The 19816-nt window shown below is 44.2% G+C and overlaps 1 protein-coding gene across 2 annotated transcripts; it reads left to right on the top strand.

The window, feature by feature from the left end:
• The first annotated feature begins 1587 nt into the window (after positions 1–1587).
• Positions 1588–19413, top strand: LOC106566379 (solute carrier family 25 member 33). Of its 2 annotated transcripts, none has more exons than XM_014134342.3 (7): positions 1588–1815; positions 4696–4878; positions 9355–9432; positions 10931–11031; positions 11601–11667; positions 17314–17594; positions 18132–19413. In XM_014134342.3, exons 1-7 carry the CDS (start codon positions 1772–1774, stop codon positions 18332–18334), a joined length of 957 nt encoding a protein of 318 aa, XP_013989817.1. In that variant the 5' UTR covers positions 1588–1771; the 3' UTR covers positions 18335–19413. The 2 variants fall into 2 exon arrangements, with proteins under 2 accessions (XP_013989817.1, XP_013989818.1); XM_014134343.3 differs by lacking the exon at positions 1588–1815 and adding an exon at positions 2057–2187.
• Positions 19414–19816: the final 403 nt, after the last annotated feature.

Here is a 19816-nt window from a genome sequence, read left to right on the forward strand (position 1 = left end):
CCAGTGACATTCCACCTTTTACACACCTCCATACCTGGGTTCAGCCACTATTCCAAATCTTTCAAAATTCTTTGAGCATTTGTTTTAGTGCCAGATGGTCGATGTTTGTGTTTTTTTGGGTCTTTCTGATTGGTTCCATTTCAACAGGCACGCTCAATCAAGCATATTCAATAGTGCTTGAACCCAGGTTTGCACACCCTCACCTGTCATTGGCTGGCTGGGTGGGCTGGCTGGCTGCTCAGTAGACACACAACACGCCATGTCACGTGTCTACAGACCTCTTTCAGACGCCACAGTGAATGGTTATGGTGTCAGATGTCATGGTCACCCCCTAAACTAAAATGGAAGAACTATATTTTTTTTTATGCCTGCTGCTTGTTTTAGTGCAAAGTAGAAGTAGGTAGATGATTGGCATACAGGCTCTACTGTAAGAAACTAGGGGGTTTACATTGTGCTCAAACAGGTAAATACTAGTCTGAAACACATTAAAACAGCATTAAAACAAAACAAAAATCACTGGTGTATAACATATTTGTCCCTGCTAAAAATGACATCCAGATGTTATGAAAACAAATGTTTTTTGTTGTTGTGTGTGTGTGGTAAAAACTGGGATGTTTGTAACTTATTGATCGGTATGCAGAACAGCAGCCTAGGAGGTGCATGAATTCACATATCGGTTCACTTTTGTAAATTAGTAATAAACCTAGCAGCAGACAATTGGTCTGTTGAAAAACTGGAAAAAGGTGGTCTGTGGCTCAATACAAATCAAGCCTTTACCCTTTCAATGGGTGGGTGGGTGGGGGTTGTGCTGAAGTGGTCACATGTATAGACCATAGACTTAGACATCACATCATTGTATCTGTCTCATTATGGCGTCTGAGAGAGCATGGGTCATCTCCATTTTGAAGTAGTCAATTTTCTTCTACTACTTCTATGAGTTGGTAAACAAACTGAAAAGGTGCCTACTGCCACGTGGAGAGTGTTGTTTGAACAGGTATAAAGCCAAGATTGGCAATGTACAGCCACCTGTAGTTATGGAATGTTTCCTCCCGAGTATAATTAATTGGCTGATCCCTCCTGATGACCTGGAAGGAAATAAGTGATCCTTCCTTAACTCATAGGAATCCCCACCCAGTTGACTACTTTAAAATGGTGGAAGCACTCAATGGCAATTTCCATGTAAAAAGTTGGGTTATCCACATCTAGAGGCCTCTATCATTCTCTATGGTGTGTACGCTTCAGCTATGGCTTTATAGCTAGCCTTGTGTGTGTTCACTAGTTGAATCACTCTGTATGCATTAAGATATCTTTCTGTCTCCTGTCCTTTATGTACTCTCTTAGTACAATGGCTAAGTGAAAGTAACGTTATATGGTAATTGCTTCCACCTGTAGGTTCTTCTTATCAGTAACATTGACTAAGGGTAGAATAGGACATCAGAAGCACTGATGAGTACATTGTTTATGGGATACTATTAATCTCTCTTTGTTGTCAACTGTTCTGTCAATCTTCTTTCCATAAATAAAAGAGACTGTGCTGTTGTCAGACCTCCCCACGTCACGGACAACTCCCCCTACCAGCCCCCATGACGCAAATTAATTAATCTCTTCAGATGCTGTTGCAGCAGAGTTGGTCCTATTCAGAGAAAGCCGGGTGGAGGAGAACAGTTGATGAGCAAGAAAAGCCACATTCTCGCCTCTGATTTATACAAATTATATTTACGGGAAGAAAAATAAGATTATGGTTATAGTGTTTTAAAAAAAGAAAAGAAAAATGGCACAGAATAATAATACGTTATTACATCTCTTCGCAGGGGGGTAAGTCATCCTATCCGACCTTTTTCCTCAAATGTGACAGCTAGATAGCTGAATATTTAAAAGCAAGTTACAGTAGCTAGCTATTTGCCTCTCGTTCCCGAGGGCGTGAGAAGGGCTAGCTAGCTAGCTAACAACATGCGGTTAGTTAGCTAACTGTAAATGGTGTACAATGTCAATGTGTTTCAGACTAGTATTTTTTATTTTTGTTTTTAAACTGGCTAACTACTATATGTTTACTGGGGCGCGTTCGTAAAAACTCGCTCCGGCTATCTACTTCCGTTTTCAGAGCGCAGAATAACTGATGCTTTAACGAACGCACCCTGTATCATCCGTTTAGTTTGAACCGGTATCGGCTGGGTTTGAGGAGACGAGGTATGGGTTTGACGGGAGGACATCAAGTAAATGTACAGGTTCAAGCTAGTTTATGTAATGTCAGGTGGCCAAATAATGCTAGCTGGCGTGGGCTAATCAACCGGATATTGATTTCTGAAGCGTTAGCATTTACGTTAGCTAGCTATGTATTTATTGTTAGTATGTTTGTAAGTCGCTCTGGATAAGAGCGTCTGCTAAATGACTAAAATGTAAAAATGTAAAAAATGTATGTATTTTTTAATTGTATTTTTTTAAATAAAGGCTAAGTATGTTATGCCTTTGAGAAGATAATGTACAGTTTATTAAATAGCTAGCTAGCTAACCTTTATGCAGGAAATGTGGGCATCTTAGCCATTTTGTGATGCTGTCTATTTCTATAAAGTTGATAACACTTGCGATATAATAAACACTGCATCGTTAAATCAAGATGAATGTTTTCATTTGATGTGGCATTAGATGGCAAGTGGCGCAGTCTTTCTGACTCGCATTAAAGTTACACGGTTGCCACAAAAACTGCCTATTTCTAAAAAATCTATCTTAGTAAAATCAGATTTTAAACCTAACCATACTACTAACCTTAACTTTTAAAAAATATATATATAATTAATTAATTATCGTTTTTTATTTTCATGAGGGTTTCCCAAAGTCGGTCCTGGGCGCCATGCATGTTTTGGTTTTTGTCCTAACACTACACAGCTGATTGAAATAACCAATGCTTGATGATGAGTTGGTTATTTGAATCTGCTGTGTAGCGCTAGGACAAAGCAAAACCCCTCCAACGTGCACCAAGTGGGGAAGGGGGCCACAGGTCAGAGTTTGGGGAAACCCTGATTATTGACCATGCAAAGTGCTAAACTAGCAAACGGTCTCATGTAAAATACTGCAGCTTAGAATGGCGGACTCTAAACTATATACATATAGAAAACATTCTATTCTGCCATAGAGGGGAGACATGAAAGATGATCTTAAGGTACCCATCCTAAAATGTATGTTTGCTAATATATAGCTAGCTACACTAGCTAGCAAGTCATGAGAGAGCGAGTCCAACCATCTTTAACCATTGACAGCTGTTGACATTTGGGAAAGCACCATTCAATACCTAGCGCTGATATTGCATTTACTACACACTGATACTATATTAATCCCACAGAGGAATAGAAATCCCTGTCATATGCAGTATATTGTGTGTGTGTCAGAATATCAAAGCCAATGACAAGAAGTACCAGAATGGTGATAATAACATTATTTGTCATATCATGATATGATACTACAGATAAAATCAAAAATAAAGATTAGTAGCTACACACCCCATTGTGTATCTACAGTAGACTGGAGCAAAACAGATTAGTTTCCTCTATCATTTCAGACAGTACTACTTTATTTTTGCTTTAGATCCTAAATCTAGTTTCACTTATCCTGCAGGCCCTGGTACGTTGCATAGGCTGCCATGGTGCAGTGCACTTTCCAGGCATGACATTGAGAACTAGTCTATATTTACATAGGACTCTCACAGTCCCTTCATTTGTAAATGAATGCCCAGTGAGTGGTAGTTTCAAATGTAAACATTTAACTTTGAGTGTCAATCAGGGTATCTGGCCTGTTGCCATATTAGGGTTAGTTCCCAAGGGTGCGTAGGGTTATGTGACTCTGTATCATACACAGTATCTTATCTTATGGTGTCCCAGGCCGCTAGGAGAAATGACATGAGAACAGTAAATGGATGTCTAGCTGGGTGTTAGGAATTGGAATCCCTTGCATTTGGCAGTTGACCTGCCCTTTAGACAAAGAGTACAGGGCAGACAGTACAGGTTGACACACTAGATGAAGCTTATGCTAAACTAATCTGATTCTGTCTATCACGACTAAACTTGTCTTGGATGGACAGGGGTTGTAGACGGGTATTTTTATGATGTCACTCGAGACTATCTCTCACTTGTTACGGTCATAAATAAAAAAACGACATGGTTTGGATATTTAAACGTCTATTAGGCTAGGATATAGCAGGGGTGGGCAATTCCAGTCCTCGATGGTCTAATTGGGTGACCCGTTTTTTTTTTTACCCCAGGCCCAGCTAAACACACCTGACTCCAATAATCACCTAATCTTGAACTTCATTTTAGAAAGTTTAAATTAATCAGGTTTGTTTTGTTAGATATGTAGAAAAAGTGTTACGTCCATCGGGCCCTCGAGGACTAGAGTTGTCCACCTCTGGGCTATAGGAATGCCTTATTTTGTATTCTACGACTGACACATAAAATACCTGGTCACTCATTTGTAAGCAAACATTCTCCACTTCTGGCGGTCTATGGTCATCTTTTACACAGGTTACTGGAGCTCCGTCTCTATTGTCCTCTGCCATGTTAATCATTTTATTAATAATGTCATATTGATGCGTTTTCCTCTTCTCAGTAAAGATGTAGTACAGATGACTTAAAAGGCCTGACCTATATATTGTTGTTACTGTGTTATAGAAATGTTGTCAACATATTTTCATCTTCCTCTCTGCAGATGTAGTGGCACGGTGGGAGCCATTGTGACTTGTCCTCTGGAGGTGCTGAAGACCAGGTTGCAGTCTTCAGGCATCACGCTCCGGCCCATGTTCCAGGTCCAACTGGGCACGCTCAATGGTACTGGGGTCATCAGACCAGGCTCGGGCACCATTACACCACCTGGCCTGCTGCAGGTCTTACGGTAAGGGGTTGTCCCTTTTCTTCTTATTAGTGTGGGGCTAGTCTACTATGGGTCTTACGGTAAGGGGTTGTCCTTCCTTATTACCAAGGGGCTTGTCTATAATGGGTATTATGGTAAGGGGTTGTCCCTTTTCTTCTTATTAGTGTGGGGCTAGTCTACTATGGGTCTTACGGTAAGGGGTTGTCTTTATTATTAGCATGGGGCTAGTCTACAATGGCTTTTACGGTAAGGGGTTGTCCTTCCTTATTAGCAAGGGGCTTGTCTATAATGGGTCTTACGGTAAGGGGTTGTCCTTCCTTATTAGCAAGGGGCTAATCTGCTTACGGTAAGGGTAGGTAAGACTAGCATGGGGCGGTAAGACTAGCATGGGGCTAGTCTATAATGGCTTTTACGGTAAGGGGTTGTCCTTCCTTATTAGCAAGGGGCTTGTCTAGAATGGGTCTTACGGTAAGGGGTTGTTCTTCCTTATTAGCAAAGGGCTTGTCTATAATGGGTCTTACGGTAAGGGGTTGTCTTTATTATTAGCATTGGGCTAGTCTACAATGGCTTTTACGGTAAGGGGTTGTCCTTCCTTATTAGCAAGGGGCTAGTCTACTATGGGTCTTACGGTAAGGGGTTGTCCTTCCTTATTACCAAGGGGCTAGTCTATAATGGGTCTTACGGTAAGGGGTTGTTCTTCTTCTTATAATAGAGGGAAATGGTAATGGCGTCTTTTTGTAGGCACTCCTCCATTGTTCGTTGGACAAAGCCTACGGGGAAAATGAATGGCGTTTTTGGATAATTGCTGAAAATAAGGTTTGAGGTAAACACAGGTTTAGGAGATCGTATACGTTTTGTTCTATGAGATTAAGCTACATCAGCTAACGTCACTTTTTGTGAATTTTGAAGCTCACATAAAGGCTTCATCATTCATAGAGGTCATGTTAACTAACTGATATTATTTCATAGAACAAAACATAAAGGCTTCATCATTCATAGAGGTCATGTTAACTAACTGATATTATCTCATAGAACAAAACATGAAGGCTTCATCATTCATAGAGGTCATGTTAACTAACTGATATTATCTCATAGAACAAAACATGAAGGCTTCATCATTCATAGAGGTCATGTTAACTAACTGATATTATCTCATAGAACAAAACATGAAGGCTTCATCATTCATAGAGGTCATGTTAACTAACTGATATTATCTCATAGAACAAAACATGAAGGCTTCATCATTCATAGAGGTCATGTTAACTAACTGATATTATCTCATAGAACAAAACATGAAGGCTTCATCATTCATAGAGGTCATGTTAACTAACTGATATTATCTCATAGAACAAAACATGAAGGCTTCATCATTCATAGAGGTCATGTTAACTAACTGATATTATCTCATAGAACAAAACATGAAGGCTTCATCATTCATAGAGGTCATGTTAACTAACTGATATTATCTCATAGAACAAAACATGAAGGCTTCATCATTCATAGAGGTCATGTTAACTAACTGATATTATCTCATAGAACAAAACATGAAGGCTTCATCATTCATAGAGGTCATGTTAACTAACTGATATTATCTCATAGAACAAAACATGAAGGCTTCATCATTCATAGAGGTCATGTTAACTAACTGATATTATCTCATAGAACAAAACATGAAGGCTTCATCATTCATAGAGGTCATGTTAACTAACTGATATTATCTCATAGAACAAAACATGAAGGCTTCATCATTCATAGAGGTCATGTTAACTAACTGATATTATCTCATAGAACAAAACATGAAGGCTTCATCATTCATAGAGGTCATGTTAACTAACTGATATTATCTCATAGAACAAAACATAAAGGCTTCATAACTTATAAAGGTCATGTTAACTAACCCTTATTATGACAAAGAACAAAACGTATCAGATCTCCTAAGCCTGTGTTTACCTCAAACCTTATTATCGTCGTCTATCCCACAACCCTATTCTTTCCCCATAGGAATGGCTGAACCAAACATGAGGTAACTCATTTCTGGTTTTTAGGGCTACAAGCTGGCGAGCTCAATTAACGTGGGGACAGTCTCTACTATGGGTCTTACGGTAAGGGGCTCGTATAAGTGAGGGGGCACAGGAAGCTGCTGAGGGGAGGACAGCTCGTAATAATGGTTGGAATGGAGCAAATTAAATGGCATTAACTACATGGAAACCACGTGCTTGATATAGTTGTTACCATGGAGAGAAAATATAGTTTCCATGACGTCAACGATCCTTTGATTCTAAGCCAACGCTGCCTGTTTTACACCACGGTTACGCACGCATCGTTTTTATTTTTGGGATAAACAACCCACCCGTCTATCGAAGGAGACAAGTAAACAACGCCACAGCAGGAAGAACTAATACCACAGCCTCTTGTAGGACCAGGATATTATCAACTTTCACTACCTGCGTTCCCTACCCATAACAATGTAATTACCGATCCACTTGGTATAGTACTCTCCTGATTGCCAGATGCCCGCTGTTCCAGCTGTCAGTGGATGTGGTTTCTGACAGTTTTTTTTTTCAGATATTCTTCAGGTTGTGCAAACCCACAGTTTTCATGGTCTCTGACAGTCCCGCAGGTGAAGAATCCGGATGGATGTATTGCCAAATTCTCTAAAACGACGTTGAAAGCGGCTTATGGTAGAGAAGAAACATTATAAATTCTCTGGCAACAGCTCTGGTAGACATTCCTGCAGTCAGCATGCCAATTGCGCGCTCTCTCAACTTGAGACATTTGTAGCGTTGTGTTGTGTGACAAAACTGCACATTTTAGTTGTTTTTATTGTCCCCAGCACAAGGTGCACCTGTATAATGATCATGCTTTTTTAAAATCAGCTTCTTGATATGTCACACCTGTCAGGTGGATGGATTATCTCAGCAAATGAGAAATGCTCACTAACAGATGTAAACAAATTTGTGCACATTTGAGAGAAATAATCTTTTTTTGCATATGGACATTTTTCTGGGATCTTTTATTTCAGGTCATGAAACATGGGACCAACATTTGTGTTTTTAGATTTTTGTTCAGTATAAATGAATCTTATATAAAGAAGTACTTGAGATTAAAGACTGAGATTCCTGCTCTGATCTAAGCTCTCTTTGCCAGCTGTGGGGAGCACAGACACATTGGCGCCTCCACCACAGAGCATGTTGGGAATGTGTTTTACTACTAGGCAGGCAGGCAAGGACACACACGTACAGTGAGGACACTTATGTAAGTGCTGATGCCACCTGTGGAAATGTCCCTCGCCTGAGGCCCAGGGCCTGTTTTTTGGGGCAGGAAGCAAGCAGGGTTGCCTCAGTCCACAGACGGTGTGAGAATGACGGTATCACTGTGCCTCTGCCAAATTGAACACGAAAAGGAAGCTGTGCTGAATTGACCACTTCTGCTGTGCTCTGGGGTTTCTCATGTTTCTCACTTCCAAGGGTTTAGAGCTTGAGGCCTTTGGCTGACTGACTGAACCAGTGTGGGCAGGACTCCCGCTGGATGGATGATTGGCTCAAATAATATTGTCAACCGGTTCACCCAGTGCAGTTTGGACATGAGCCATTGACATTCTAAGTTACACAACAGCCTTCAAGTATCTGTTTTGGTTCATTTAGCCAATCATTGTTGTATTCAAAATCCTTGTTTTTTTTTCCGAATGTAGTTGTTGTCTTTACTTTGACGATATAACTAGTTCTGTAAGTCTGTATTGTGCCGCGTAGTAACATTTGCTTTATTTACTTGGCCTGAACGGTGTTTTTCTTTTAGTCCTAGTTGAATAAAATGACATACTTACAGTGGGGGGGAGGAGCAAAAGGTGCGAGCAACATTGTCCTAGACAACAGCTGTGCCTTATAGCAGAGAGCGGGACTTATGCATTAGCTGACCTGTTGTACCGGTCGGTGGGTCCACCCACCTGGCACATACCGGTCGGTGGGTCCACCCACCTCGCTCATACCGGTCGGGTGGGTCCACCCACCTGGCTCATACCGGTTGGTGGGTCCACCCACCTGGCTCATACCGGTCGGTGGGTCCACCCACCTGGCTCATACCGGTTTGTCAGCTACTGGCATAAAGGTCATCCTTTCCTAGGGTTGTGTGTGTGTGTGTGTGTGTGTGTGTGTGTGTGTGTGTGTGTGTGTGTGTGTGTGTGTGTGTGTGTGTGTGTGTGTGTGTGTGTGTGTGTGTGTGTGTGTGTGTGTGTGTTTGTGACATCTGTCAGAGGGCAGGGGTCAATGCTGGGGATAAGTGAAGAAGATAGCAGAGAACATTTCGTACACTGAGCTTCAGTTAACCTGACATTGCCTTGACTGCTGTTAAACCTACCACTGTTGTCCCTCACTACTGAATACACGTCAACAAGTCATCATATAGAAAAAGATTCATCACAGTGAGAATACACTTTTAAGAAATCAAAGTTCAATGGTAAATTGATTTGGTTATTTATTCTTTTTCTTCTTAACATTCTAGGTCAATTCTAGAAAAAGAGGGTCCAAGGTCTCTTTTCCGGGGACTGGGTCCCAATCTTGTCGGTGTCGCCCCTTCGAGGTAAGCCCACTTTGCAGTCTACATTCAACACTGCATTTAGCAGGGTGGATTTGGTGGAAGTAATGTTTCGGGTGTGGATGTGTTTCTAACTTTCTGTGTGCACTAACATGACACACACACACACACACACACACACACACACACACACACACACACCATGCCATCTCAATTGACAGATGGTTAGACTTAAACAACTGGGCGGTAACAATATCTTAAGGCAACACCATTTCCTAATAACATGGTTGTCCTTTGTTTCACTGTGTTGGTGCAAAAGGCCCAGATTACCCCAACCTGGTTCCAGTTATTATTATTTATGTTTTCTAATCTAACTATCTCCTAAGGATATGGGGAATAGTTTGCCTTTTCTTAAAATGAAAGGCCAATAATCTACTGGACCCGTGTGACACCTAGAAAGTCTTCTTTCCGTTAACTTGAGCATCTGGTTACCAATCCTCCAATCACTAATGTGGGTGGCAGCTCCAGTAACCTCCTGTGGCGATAGGATGGCAGCTCCAGTAACCTCCTGTGGCGATAGGATGGCAGCTCCAGTAACCTCCTGTGGCGATAGGATGGCAGCTCCAGTAACCTCCTGTGGCGATAGGATGGCAGCTCCAGTAACCTCCTGTGGCGATAGGATGGCAGCTCCAGTAACCTCCTGTGGCGATAGGATGGCAGCTCCAGTAACCTCCTGTGGCGATAGGATGGCAGCTCCAGTAACCTCCTGTGGCGATAGGATGGCAGCTCCAGTAACCTCCTGTGGCGATAGGATGGCAGCTCCAGTAACCTCCTGTGGCGATAGGATGGCAGAGCAGAATAGTGAGGTGGAAGAGAACAAAGCAGGGGCCTGTTCAGTAGACACAAAATGGAGAGCTTCTATCTGAACTCGTCCAATAAGAAATGCACGCTTTCGTTTTCCGTCGCAAAAATGTTTTGCTACACTGTGCCCTGATGAACACAACGCCGCTTTATAAGCAACAGAGTTGCAGTATAGTGTTGATTTTCTAGAGATAAAGGGGGACACCGTTAAGACATTGACCCTTGGTAATGTAAACATGAACAAAAAGTAGTCAATATTTCATGGAATCCTTTGTTTTCATTCATGGAGGGAGATATTATTGTAAAAGCCAGACATGGGTGGTTATACTGTATAGTGACAGGTTTTCTTTACTTTAATGAAGGTAACAGGATGATCCCAATGTAGACTTGATGCCTGAGCCCTTTTCCACTATATAAACTACATAGTATACAGTCCTCGCTAAGGTTCAGCCATCTAGTCCTCCCTCTCCGTTCTTATTCAGCCCGTTCTGCTGATGCCTGTGAACCCCACGCGCACGCACGCGCACACACACACGCACACACACACACACACACGCACACACACACACACACACACACGCACACACACTCCTGAAGATGGGAACAGTATTCATTCGTTCAGGGGGTTATCACCAATTGTCATTTACATTTTCTCACCTCCCTCCGTCTTTTGTCTTTGCAGAGCTATTTATTTTGCTGCCTACAAAAAGTCGAAAGAGACGTTCAATGGTGTCTTCGTCCCTAACAGTGGAGCGGTGCACATGTCCTCAGCTGGCTTTGCAGGTGAGACCCAGTCTGAAGCAGAGCACGTTGGGACGTAGAGCCCTGTGTCTGTGGAAGCACTACACCCTCATTCTGTATGAAACGCAAAGCGATGGAGGCATGTAAATGCTTCCACCTTATGCAAAAAAAAAAGTTTTTTATATCTGTTGTGTAAACAGGAGCAACATTTGCATCTAAGCATGAAGAAAAAAAATACAGTGGAATTTTGTTCACTAAAACGTGTGGACAGAATAATAGTGAAGACATCAAAACTATGAAATAACACATGGAATCATGTAGTAACCAAAAAAAGTGTTAAACAAATCTAAATATATTTGAGATTCTTCAAAGTGTAGCCACCCTTTGCCTTGATGACAGCATTGCACACGATATACAAGGTGTTGTATAATGATTTCATTTCTGCTCTGTCAGGAATCCTGGAGGATTTGACCTCCCTGACCTTTTGTTCTTTCCCTGAACTCCCATCCAGAGATATAAAATTAAATCTGTCTCTCTCTCTCTCTTGTCCCTCTTTCCTGTTCCATCCAGTGATATGACATGAAACTATATGTTTCTACTTCCTGTTTCAGCCTTTGTTACAAACTCCCTCATGAACCCCGTATGGATGGTTAAGACCAGGATGCAGCTGGAGAAAAAGTACGTACTTTTGTTTTTTCAGGGTTACTGTAACTAGTGGAATTACAGTTCTAATCACCAGTCACCACCACGTGTAATGTGCCCTTTGACGAGCCCCTCATCTTAGCTGCAGTGCTGTCCTTGTGTTACGCAGTGCAGCATGGTTTAACATGTGACCAGGCAGGTCCATAAATACCCAAGCTGCTGACGCATTAGGCTGTGTGGGAGGAGGAGGCTATATTAAGCGGCTGCTTGCGTACCAAATTGCACCCCCTATTCCCTAATATAGGGCACTATTTTTGACCAGAGCCCTATTCAAAAGTAGTGCACTATGTAGGGAATAAGGGGGTGCCATTTTGGAGCAGAGAGGAGACCGTGTTGAGGTCAGTTACAAGGATAAGCAGGTTAACTGGTGACCTAGAGTCCTGTTTACCCTCTGGACTTGTCCGTATAGCTAGTCCCTCAAACTAGTGTTAACTGCTGGAGGAAAAATTCATCAAATATTATTCTAAGATATATTTTGAAATGTATTAAGAAGCTAAAAAAAAATATGTACCGAAATGTATATTTGAGAAAGGAAATGGAATATAGGATGTATTGTCTGAGAGAAAACGCATTCAAATCAGATGTTATTGGTCACATACACGTGTATAGCAGATGTTATTGGTCACATACACGTGTATAACACATGTTATTGGTCACATACACGTGTTTAACACATGTTATTGGTCACATACACGTGTTTAACAGATGTTATTGGTCACATACACGTGTATAACACATGTTATTGGTCACATACACGTGTTTAACAGATGTTATTGGTCACATACACGTGTATATCAGATGTTATTGGTCACATACACGTGTTTAGCAGATGTTATTGGTCACATACAGGTGTATAGCAGATGTTATTGGTCACATACAGGTGTTTAGCAGATGTTATTGGTCACATACACGTGTATATCAGATGTTATTGGTCACATACACGTGTTTAGCAGATGTTATTGGTCACATACAGGTGTTTAGCAGATGTTATTGGTCACATACAGGTGTTTAGCAGATGTTATTGGTCACATACAGGTGTATAGCAGATGTTATTGGTCACATACACGTGTTTAGCAGATGTTATTGGTCACATACACGTGTTTAACAGATGTTATTGGTCACATACAGGTGTATAGCAGATGTTATTGGTCACATACACGTGTTTAACAGATGTTATTGGTCACATACACGTGTATATCAGATGTTATTGGTCACATACAGGTGTATAGCAGATGTTATTGGTCACATACACGTGTTTAACAGATGTTATTGGTCACATACACGTGTTTAACAGATGTTATTGGTCACATACACGTGTATAGCAGATGTTATTGGTCACATACACGTGTTTAACAGATGTTATTGGTCACATACACGTGTATAGCAGATGTTATTGGTCACATACACGTGTTTAACAGATGTTATTGGTCACATACACGTGTATATCAGATGTTATTGCAGGTGTAGCGAAATGCTTGTACCACAGACTCCATATTTGACTGGAGTCTGAGGTATGCTGACTTTTCCACACAACAACTGATGTGTTTGGTGAGGTGTTGACTAGCTGTTGTGCTCCTGACACCTCTACACCTGGTGCATTAGGGGGCACCTCTACACCTGGTGCTTTAGGGGACACCTCTACACCTGGTGCTTTAGGGGGCACCTCTACACCTGGTGCTTTAGGGGACACCTCTACACCTGGTGCTTTAGGGGACACCTCTACACCTGGTGCTTTAGGGGACACCTCTACGCCTGGTGCTTTAGGGGGCACCTCTACACCTGGTGCATTAGGGGACACCTCTACACCTGGTGCATTAGGGGACACCTCTACACCTGGTGCTTTAGGGGGCACCTCTACACCTCTACACCTGGTGCTTTAGGGGACACCTCTACACCTGGTGCTTTAGGGGGCACCTCTACACCTCTACACCTGGTGCTTTAGGGGACACCTCTACACCTGGTGCATTAGGGGGCACCTTTACACCTGGTGCTTTAGGGGGCACCTCTACACCTGGTGCTTTAGGGGGCACCTCTACACCTGGTGCTTTAGGGGGCACCTCTACACCTGGTGCATTAGGGGGCACCATACACCTGGTGCATTAGGGGGCACCTCTACACCTGGTGCATTAGGGGGCACCTCTACACCTGGTGCATTAGGGGGCACCTCTACACCTGGTGCATTAGGGGGCACCTCTACACCTGGTGCTTTAGGGGGCACCTCTACACCTGGTGCATTAGGGGGCACCTCTACACCTGGTGCATTAGGGGGCACCTCTACACCTGGTGCTTTAGGGGGCACCTCTACACCTGGTGCATTAGGGGGCACCTCTACAACTGGTGCATTAGGGGGCACCATACACCTGGTGCATTAGGGGGCACCTCTACACCTGGTGCATTAGGGGGCACCTCTACACCTGGTGCATTAGGGGGCACCTCTACACCTGGTGCATTAGGGGGCACCATACACCTGGTGCATTAGGGGGCACCTCTACACCTGGTGCATTAGGGGGCACCATACACCTGGTGCATTAGGGGGCACCTCTACACCTGGTGCTTTAGGGGACACCATACACCTCTACACCTGGTGCATTAGGGGGCACCTCTACGCCTGGTGCTTTAGGGGGCACCTCTACACCTGGTGCTTTAGGGGGCACCTCTACACCTGGTGCATTAGGGGGCACCATACACCTCTACACCTGGTGCTTTAGGGGACACCTCTACACCTGGTGCTTTAGGGGGCACCTCTACACCTGGTGCTTTAGGGGGCACCTCTACACCTGGTGCATTAGGGGGCACCATACACCTCTACACCTGGTGCTTTAGGGGACACCATACACCTCTACACCTGGTGCTTTAGGGGACACCATACACCTCTACACCTGGTGCATTAGGGGGCAACATACACCTCTACACCTGGTGCTTTAGGGGGCACCTCTACACCTGGTGCTTTAGGGGACACCTCTACACCTGGTGCTTTAGGGGACACCATACACCTCTACACCTGGTGCATTAGGGGACACCTCTACACCTGGTGCTTTAGGGGACACCTCTACACCTGGTGCTTTAGGGGACACCTCTACACCTGGTGCATTAGGGGACACCTCTAAACCTGGTGCTTTAGGGGACACCTCTACACCTGGTGCTTTAGGGGACACCTCTACACCTGGTGCATTAGGGGGCACCATACAACTCTACACCTGGTGCTTTAGGGGACACCATACACCTGGTGCTTTAGGGGACACCATACACCTGGTGCTTTAGGGGGCACCATACACCTCTATACCTGGTGCTTTAGGGGACACCATACACCTCTATACCTGGTGCTTTAGGGGACACCTCTACACCTGGTGCTTTAGGGGACACCTCTACACCTCTACACCTGGTGCATTAGGGGGCACCTCTACACCTCTACACCTGGTGCTTTAGGGGGCACCATACACCTCTACACCTGGTGCATTAGGGGGCACCTCTACACCTGGTGCATTAGGGGGCACCATACATCTCTACACCTGGTGCATTAGGGGACACCTCTACACCTGGTGCTTTAGGGGACACCTCTACACCTGGTGCTTTAGGGGGCACCTCTACACCTGGTGCATTAGGGGACACCTCTACACCTGGTGCATTAAGGGGCACCTCTACACCTGGTGCTTTAGGGGGCACCTCTACACCTGGTGCATTAGGGGACACCTCTACACCTGGTGCTTTAGGGGACACCTCTATACCTGGTGCTTTAGGGGACACCTCTACACCTGGTGCATTAGGGGACACCTCTACACCTGGTGCTTTAGGGGACACCATACACCTCTACACCTGGTGCTTTAGGGGGCACCATACACCTCTACACCTGGTGCATTAGGGGGCACCATACACCTCTACACCTGGTGCGTTAGGGGACACCATACACCTGGTGCTTTAGGGGACACCTCTACACCAGGTGCATTAGGGGACACCTTTACACCTGGTGCTTTAGGGGACACCTCTACACCTGGTGCTCTAGGGGGCACCATACACCTCTACACCTGGTACATTAGGGGGCACCATACACCTCTACACCTGGTGCTTTAGGGGACACCTCTACACCTGGTGCTTTAGGGGACACCTCTACACCTGGTGCTTTAGGGGACACCATACACCTCTACACCTGGTGCTTTAGGGGGCACCATACACCTCTACACCTGGTGCTTTAGGGGGCACCATACACCTCTACACCTGGTGCATTAGGGGACACCTCTACACCTCTACACCTGGTGCTTTAGGGGGCACCATACACCTCTACACCTGGTGCTTTAGGGGGCACCATACACCTCCACACCTGGTGCTTTAGGGGGCACCTCTACACCTGGTGCTTTAGGGGGCACCATACACCTCTACACCTGGTGCTTTAGGGGACACCTCTACACCTGGTGCATTAGGGGGCACCATACACCTCTACACCTGGTGCTTTAGGGGGCACCATACACCTCTACACCTGGTGCATTAGGGGGCACCATACACCTCTACACCTGGTGCATTAGGGGGCACCTCTACACCTCTACACCTGGTGCTTTAGGGGGCACCATACACCTCTACACCTGGTGCTTTAGGGGGCACCTCTACACCTGGTGCTTTAGGGGGCACCATACACCTCTACACCTGGTGCTTTAGGGGACACCATACACCTCTACACCTGGTGCATTAGGGGGCACCTCTACACCTCTACACCTGGTGCTTTAGGGGGCACCATACACCTCTACACCTGGTGCTTTAGGGGGCACCTCTACACCTGGTGCTTTAGGGGGCACCATACACCTCTACACCTGGTGCTTTAGGGGGCACCTCTACACCTGGTGCTTTAGGGGGCACCTCTACACCTGGTGCATTAGGGGGCACCATACACCTCTACACCTGGTGCTTTAGCGGGCACCTCTACACCTCTACACCTGGTGCTTAGGGGACACCTCTACACCTGGTGCTTTAGGGGGCACCTCTACACCTGGTGCTTTAGGGGGCACCATACACCTCTACACCTGGTGCTTTAGGGGACACCATACACCTCTACACCTGGTGCTTTAGGGGACACCTCTACACCTGGTGCTTTAGGGGACACCTCTACACCTGGTGCTTTAGGGGGCACCTCTACACCTGGTGCTTTAGGGGACACCTCTACACCTGGTGCTTTAGGGGACACCATAGCAAACTGGAGCTAAACAAAAACCTGGTGCATTTCTTTATTTAACTAGGCAAGTCAGTTAAGAACAAATTATTATTTACAATGACGGCCTACCCTGTCCAAACCCGTACGACACTGGCCCCAATGTGTGCCGCCCTATCCCCCATAGGGCGGCACACATTGGGGCCAGTGTCGTTGGGGCCAATCACAGCCGGTTATGATACAGCCTGGATTCGAACCGGGATCTGTAGTGATGCCTCTAGCACTGAGATGCAGTGCCTTAGATCGCTGTGCCACTCGGGAGCACCGCATTGAGACGCTCCATAGCAACCTGGAGCAAAACAAGTATTTCCTATTGGTTCAAATAGTACCACTCTATTTTGTGTTTTTCTTCTGTTTTCCACGAATTTTAAGTTCCTACTGGAAAAATGTTCTTTCAGTCTAATCTAACCTCCCATAATTTCCTCCAGGGCTCGAGGGGAGAAGAAGACAAACGCGCTGCAGTGTGCCCGTTACGTTTACAAGACAGAGGGCATGAGAGGTTTCTACCGGGGCCTGACGGCGTCCTACGCTGGCATCTCCGAAACCATGATCTGTTTCCTCATCTACGAGACGCTGAAGAAACGCCTGAACGAAGCGCGCTTCACGTCGCCAAACAGCGAGACGGATAAAGGGGCGTCGGACTTCCTAGGCTTGATGATGGCGGCAGCCTTCGCTAAGGGTTGTGCTTCCTGCATAGCCTACCCACACGGTAAGCGTGGGGTTAATGGGTAGTAAATAAAATGCACATTGACGTTGGAGGCCGAACCGTAGCTGTTAAATGACAACGGTCCAATCAACGGCCATCTAGTCTACTGTGGAATAAGCAAACACACACCATGACTCAGAATTCTATCATGTTCACCTAATTTCAGTTTGTGACAAAACAAGGAGTGTAGAGAATCATTGTAAAAAATCTAAACCCCTGTGAAATTTCTTTTCAATAACCCAAAACATCCATTTTAAAGCTGTTTTGAAGCCGGTGTACAAAACCAAAGCTAGACTTTTTAAAAAAGTAGAATGGATCTAGAATGGATCTACAGCTTATTAGACTTGTTTTCAATGAGAATGACAGATCTATAATTCGCATTTCTTTGTGAATTTGGTTGGGTCACCCAGAAAGCTACAGACTTGACCTTTTTGAGTAAACAGCTTTTTAGAAAAACTCCCCACGTACCTTCCATCTTTGGTCAAATACTCTGTAAACTGCATTCAAAATCACCTTCTAACTCTTGTCTCCCTTCGTCAGAGGTGATTCGGACAAGGCTGCGAGAAGAGGGCAGCAAATATCAGTACTTCTTCCAGACAGCACGGTTGGTTGCAGTGGAGGAGGGCTACGCTGCTTTTTACAGAGGACTCATTCCTCAGCTTATCAGACAGATCCCCAACACAGCCATCGTCCTCTCCACCTACGAACTCATTATCCACCTGATGGGAGACTCCTCGCAATGATCAATGACAATGTGTTTTGGTCGGGTCCATCGGATGGAAGAGCAACGTGATGTAGCTATACACCAAGGCACGTTGGGTAAGAAAGAGACTATCGTGCAATTGCAGAAGAAAGGAAACTTGTGTTTTTGGTGAACTGTTGGTTACTCTTGAGGGAATTTGAAAGCAGGTTTTACTGTTATCCAAAGGACCTGAAACTGATTTTTAAGGCTGCATCCCAAATAGCAAACTATCCCCTATCCTTATTTAGTGCACTACTTTTGACCAGGGCCTTATAGGCTCTAGTCAAAAGTAGTGCACTCTGTAAAGAATAGGGTGCCATTTGGGACTCTGGAAAATAATGTTTTAGTTTAATAGAAGCATGTTATGTTTATTAAGGTGTTCAGAAGAATTTTACGCTCTCAAGAGTTGTGGTACTTACGACAGGACAACTCTAGCCCGAGTCCCAGATCGGTTTGTGCTGTTATTACCAACTCCCATTTCTGTCATTTTGTGTTGTAAATTATCAAGACGACACAAACCGATCTGGGAATCAGGCTAAGACTACTCCATGTCTGAGAAGAACTTTAGTTTCCGTTTTTAATCATACGAGGTCAACTGAATAGAAGAGCACTGTTAAGTTCAACTAAATTATTTTCTGTATTTGTATTGTTAAATGCTGTTTCTCTGATGCTTATCCATGTTAAATGTTCAACGTTCCACCACTGTCTTTGGCTACAGGTTATTTCATTACAGGTTATTTCATTACAGGTTATTTCATTTCACACTAAAGATGGGGGGGGGGGGGAGGCAGAGGCATAGCTAGAGTTGTTATTTGCCAGGCAAACGCGCACACACACACACACACACACACACACACACACACACACACACACACACGTGTTAGTCATCATGATAGTTTATTCATTCACATGGTGAAGTTTTCATTAGAATTATCCCTGAGTAAAGTATCATATTTTACATGACAAATACAGGTTAATCTGTATATTGTGTTTGTTAAAGAACATGGTCATCTTTTACAATATAATGACAACGTGAATGCTTATTCGACCAGTGGCTCAATAAAATTGCATCAATAAGTGGTTCGGTTCATTTGTTTTTGAATGATGTCATACTACAGTAACCTGGTTGGAAAATATGGACTTGTTATGGATTTCACTTGGTGGTCTACAGTAAAAGATGGACTGGATTTTGGTGTTATGGATTTCACTTGGTGGTCTACAGTAAAATATGGACTGGATTTTTGGTGTTATGGATTTCACTTGGTGGTCTACAGTAAAAGATGGACTGGATTTTGGTGTTATGGATTTCACTTGGTGGTCTACAGTAAAATATGGACTGGATTTTTGGTGTTATGGATTTCACTTGGTGGTCTACAGTAAAAGATGGACTGGATTTTTGGTGTTATGGATTTCACTTGGTGGTCTACAGTAAAATATGGACTGGTTTTTTGGTGCTATGGATTTCACTTGGTGGTCTACAGTA

Source organism: Salmo salar, chromosome 13, assembly GCF_965601325.2.
Source record: "Salmo salar chromosome 13, fSalSal1, whole genome shotgun sequence".
Classification (NCBI taxonomy): Eukaryota; Metazoa; Chordata; class Actinopteri; order Salmoniformes; family Salmonidae; genus Salmo; species Salmo salar.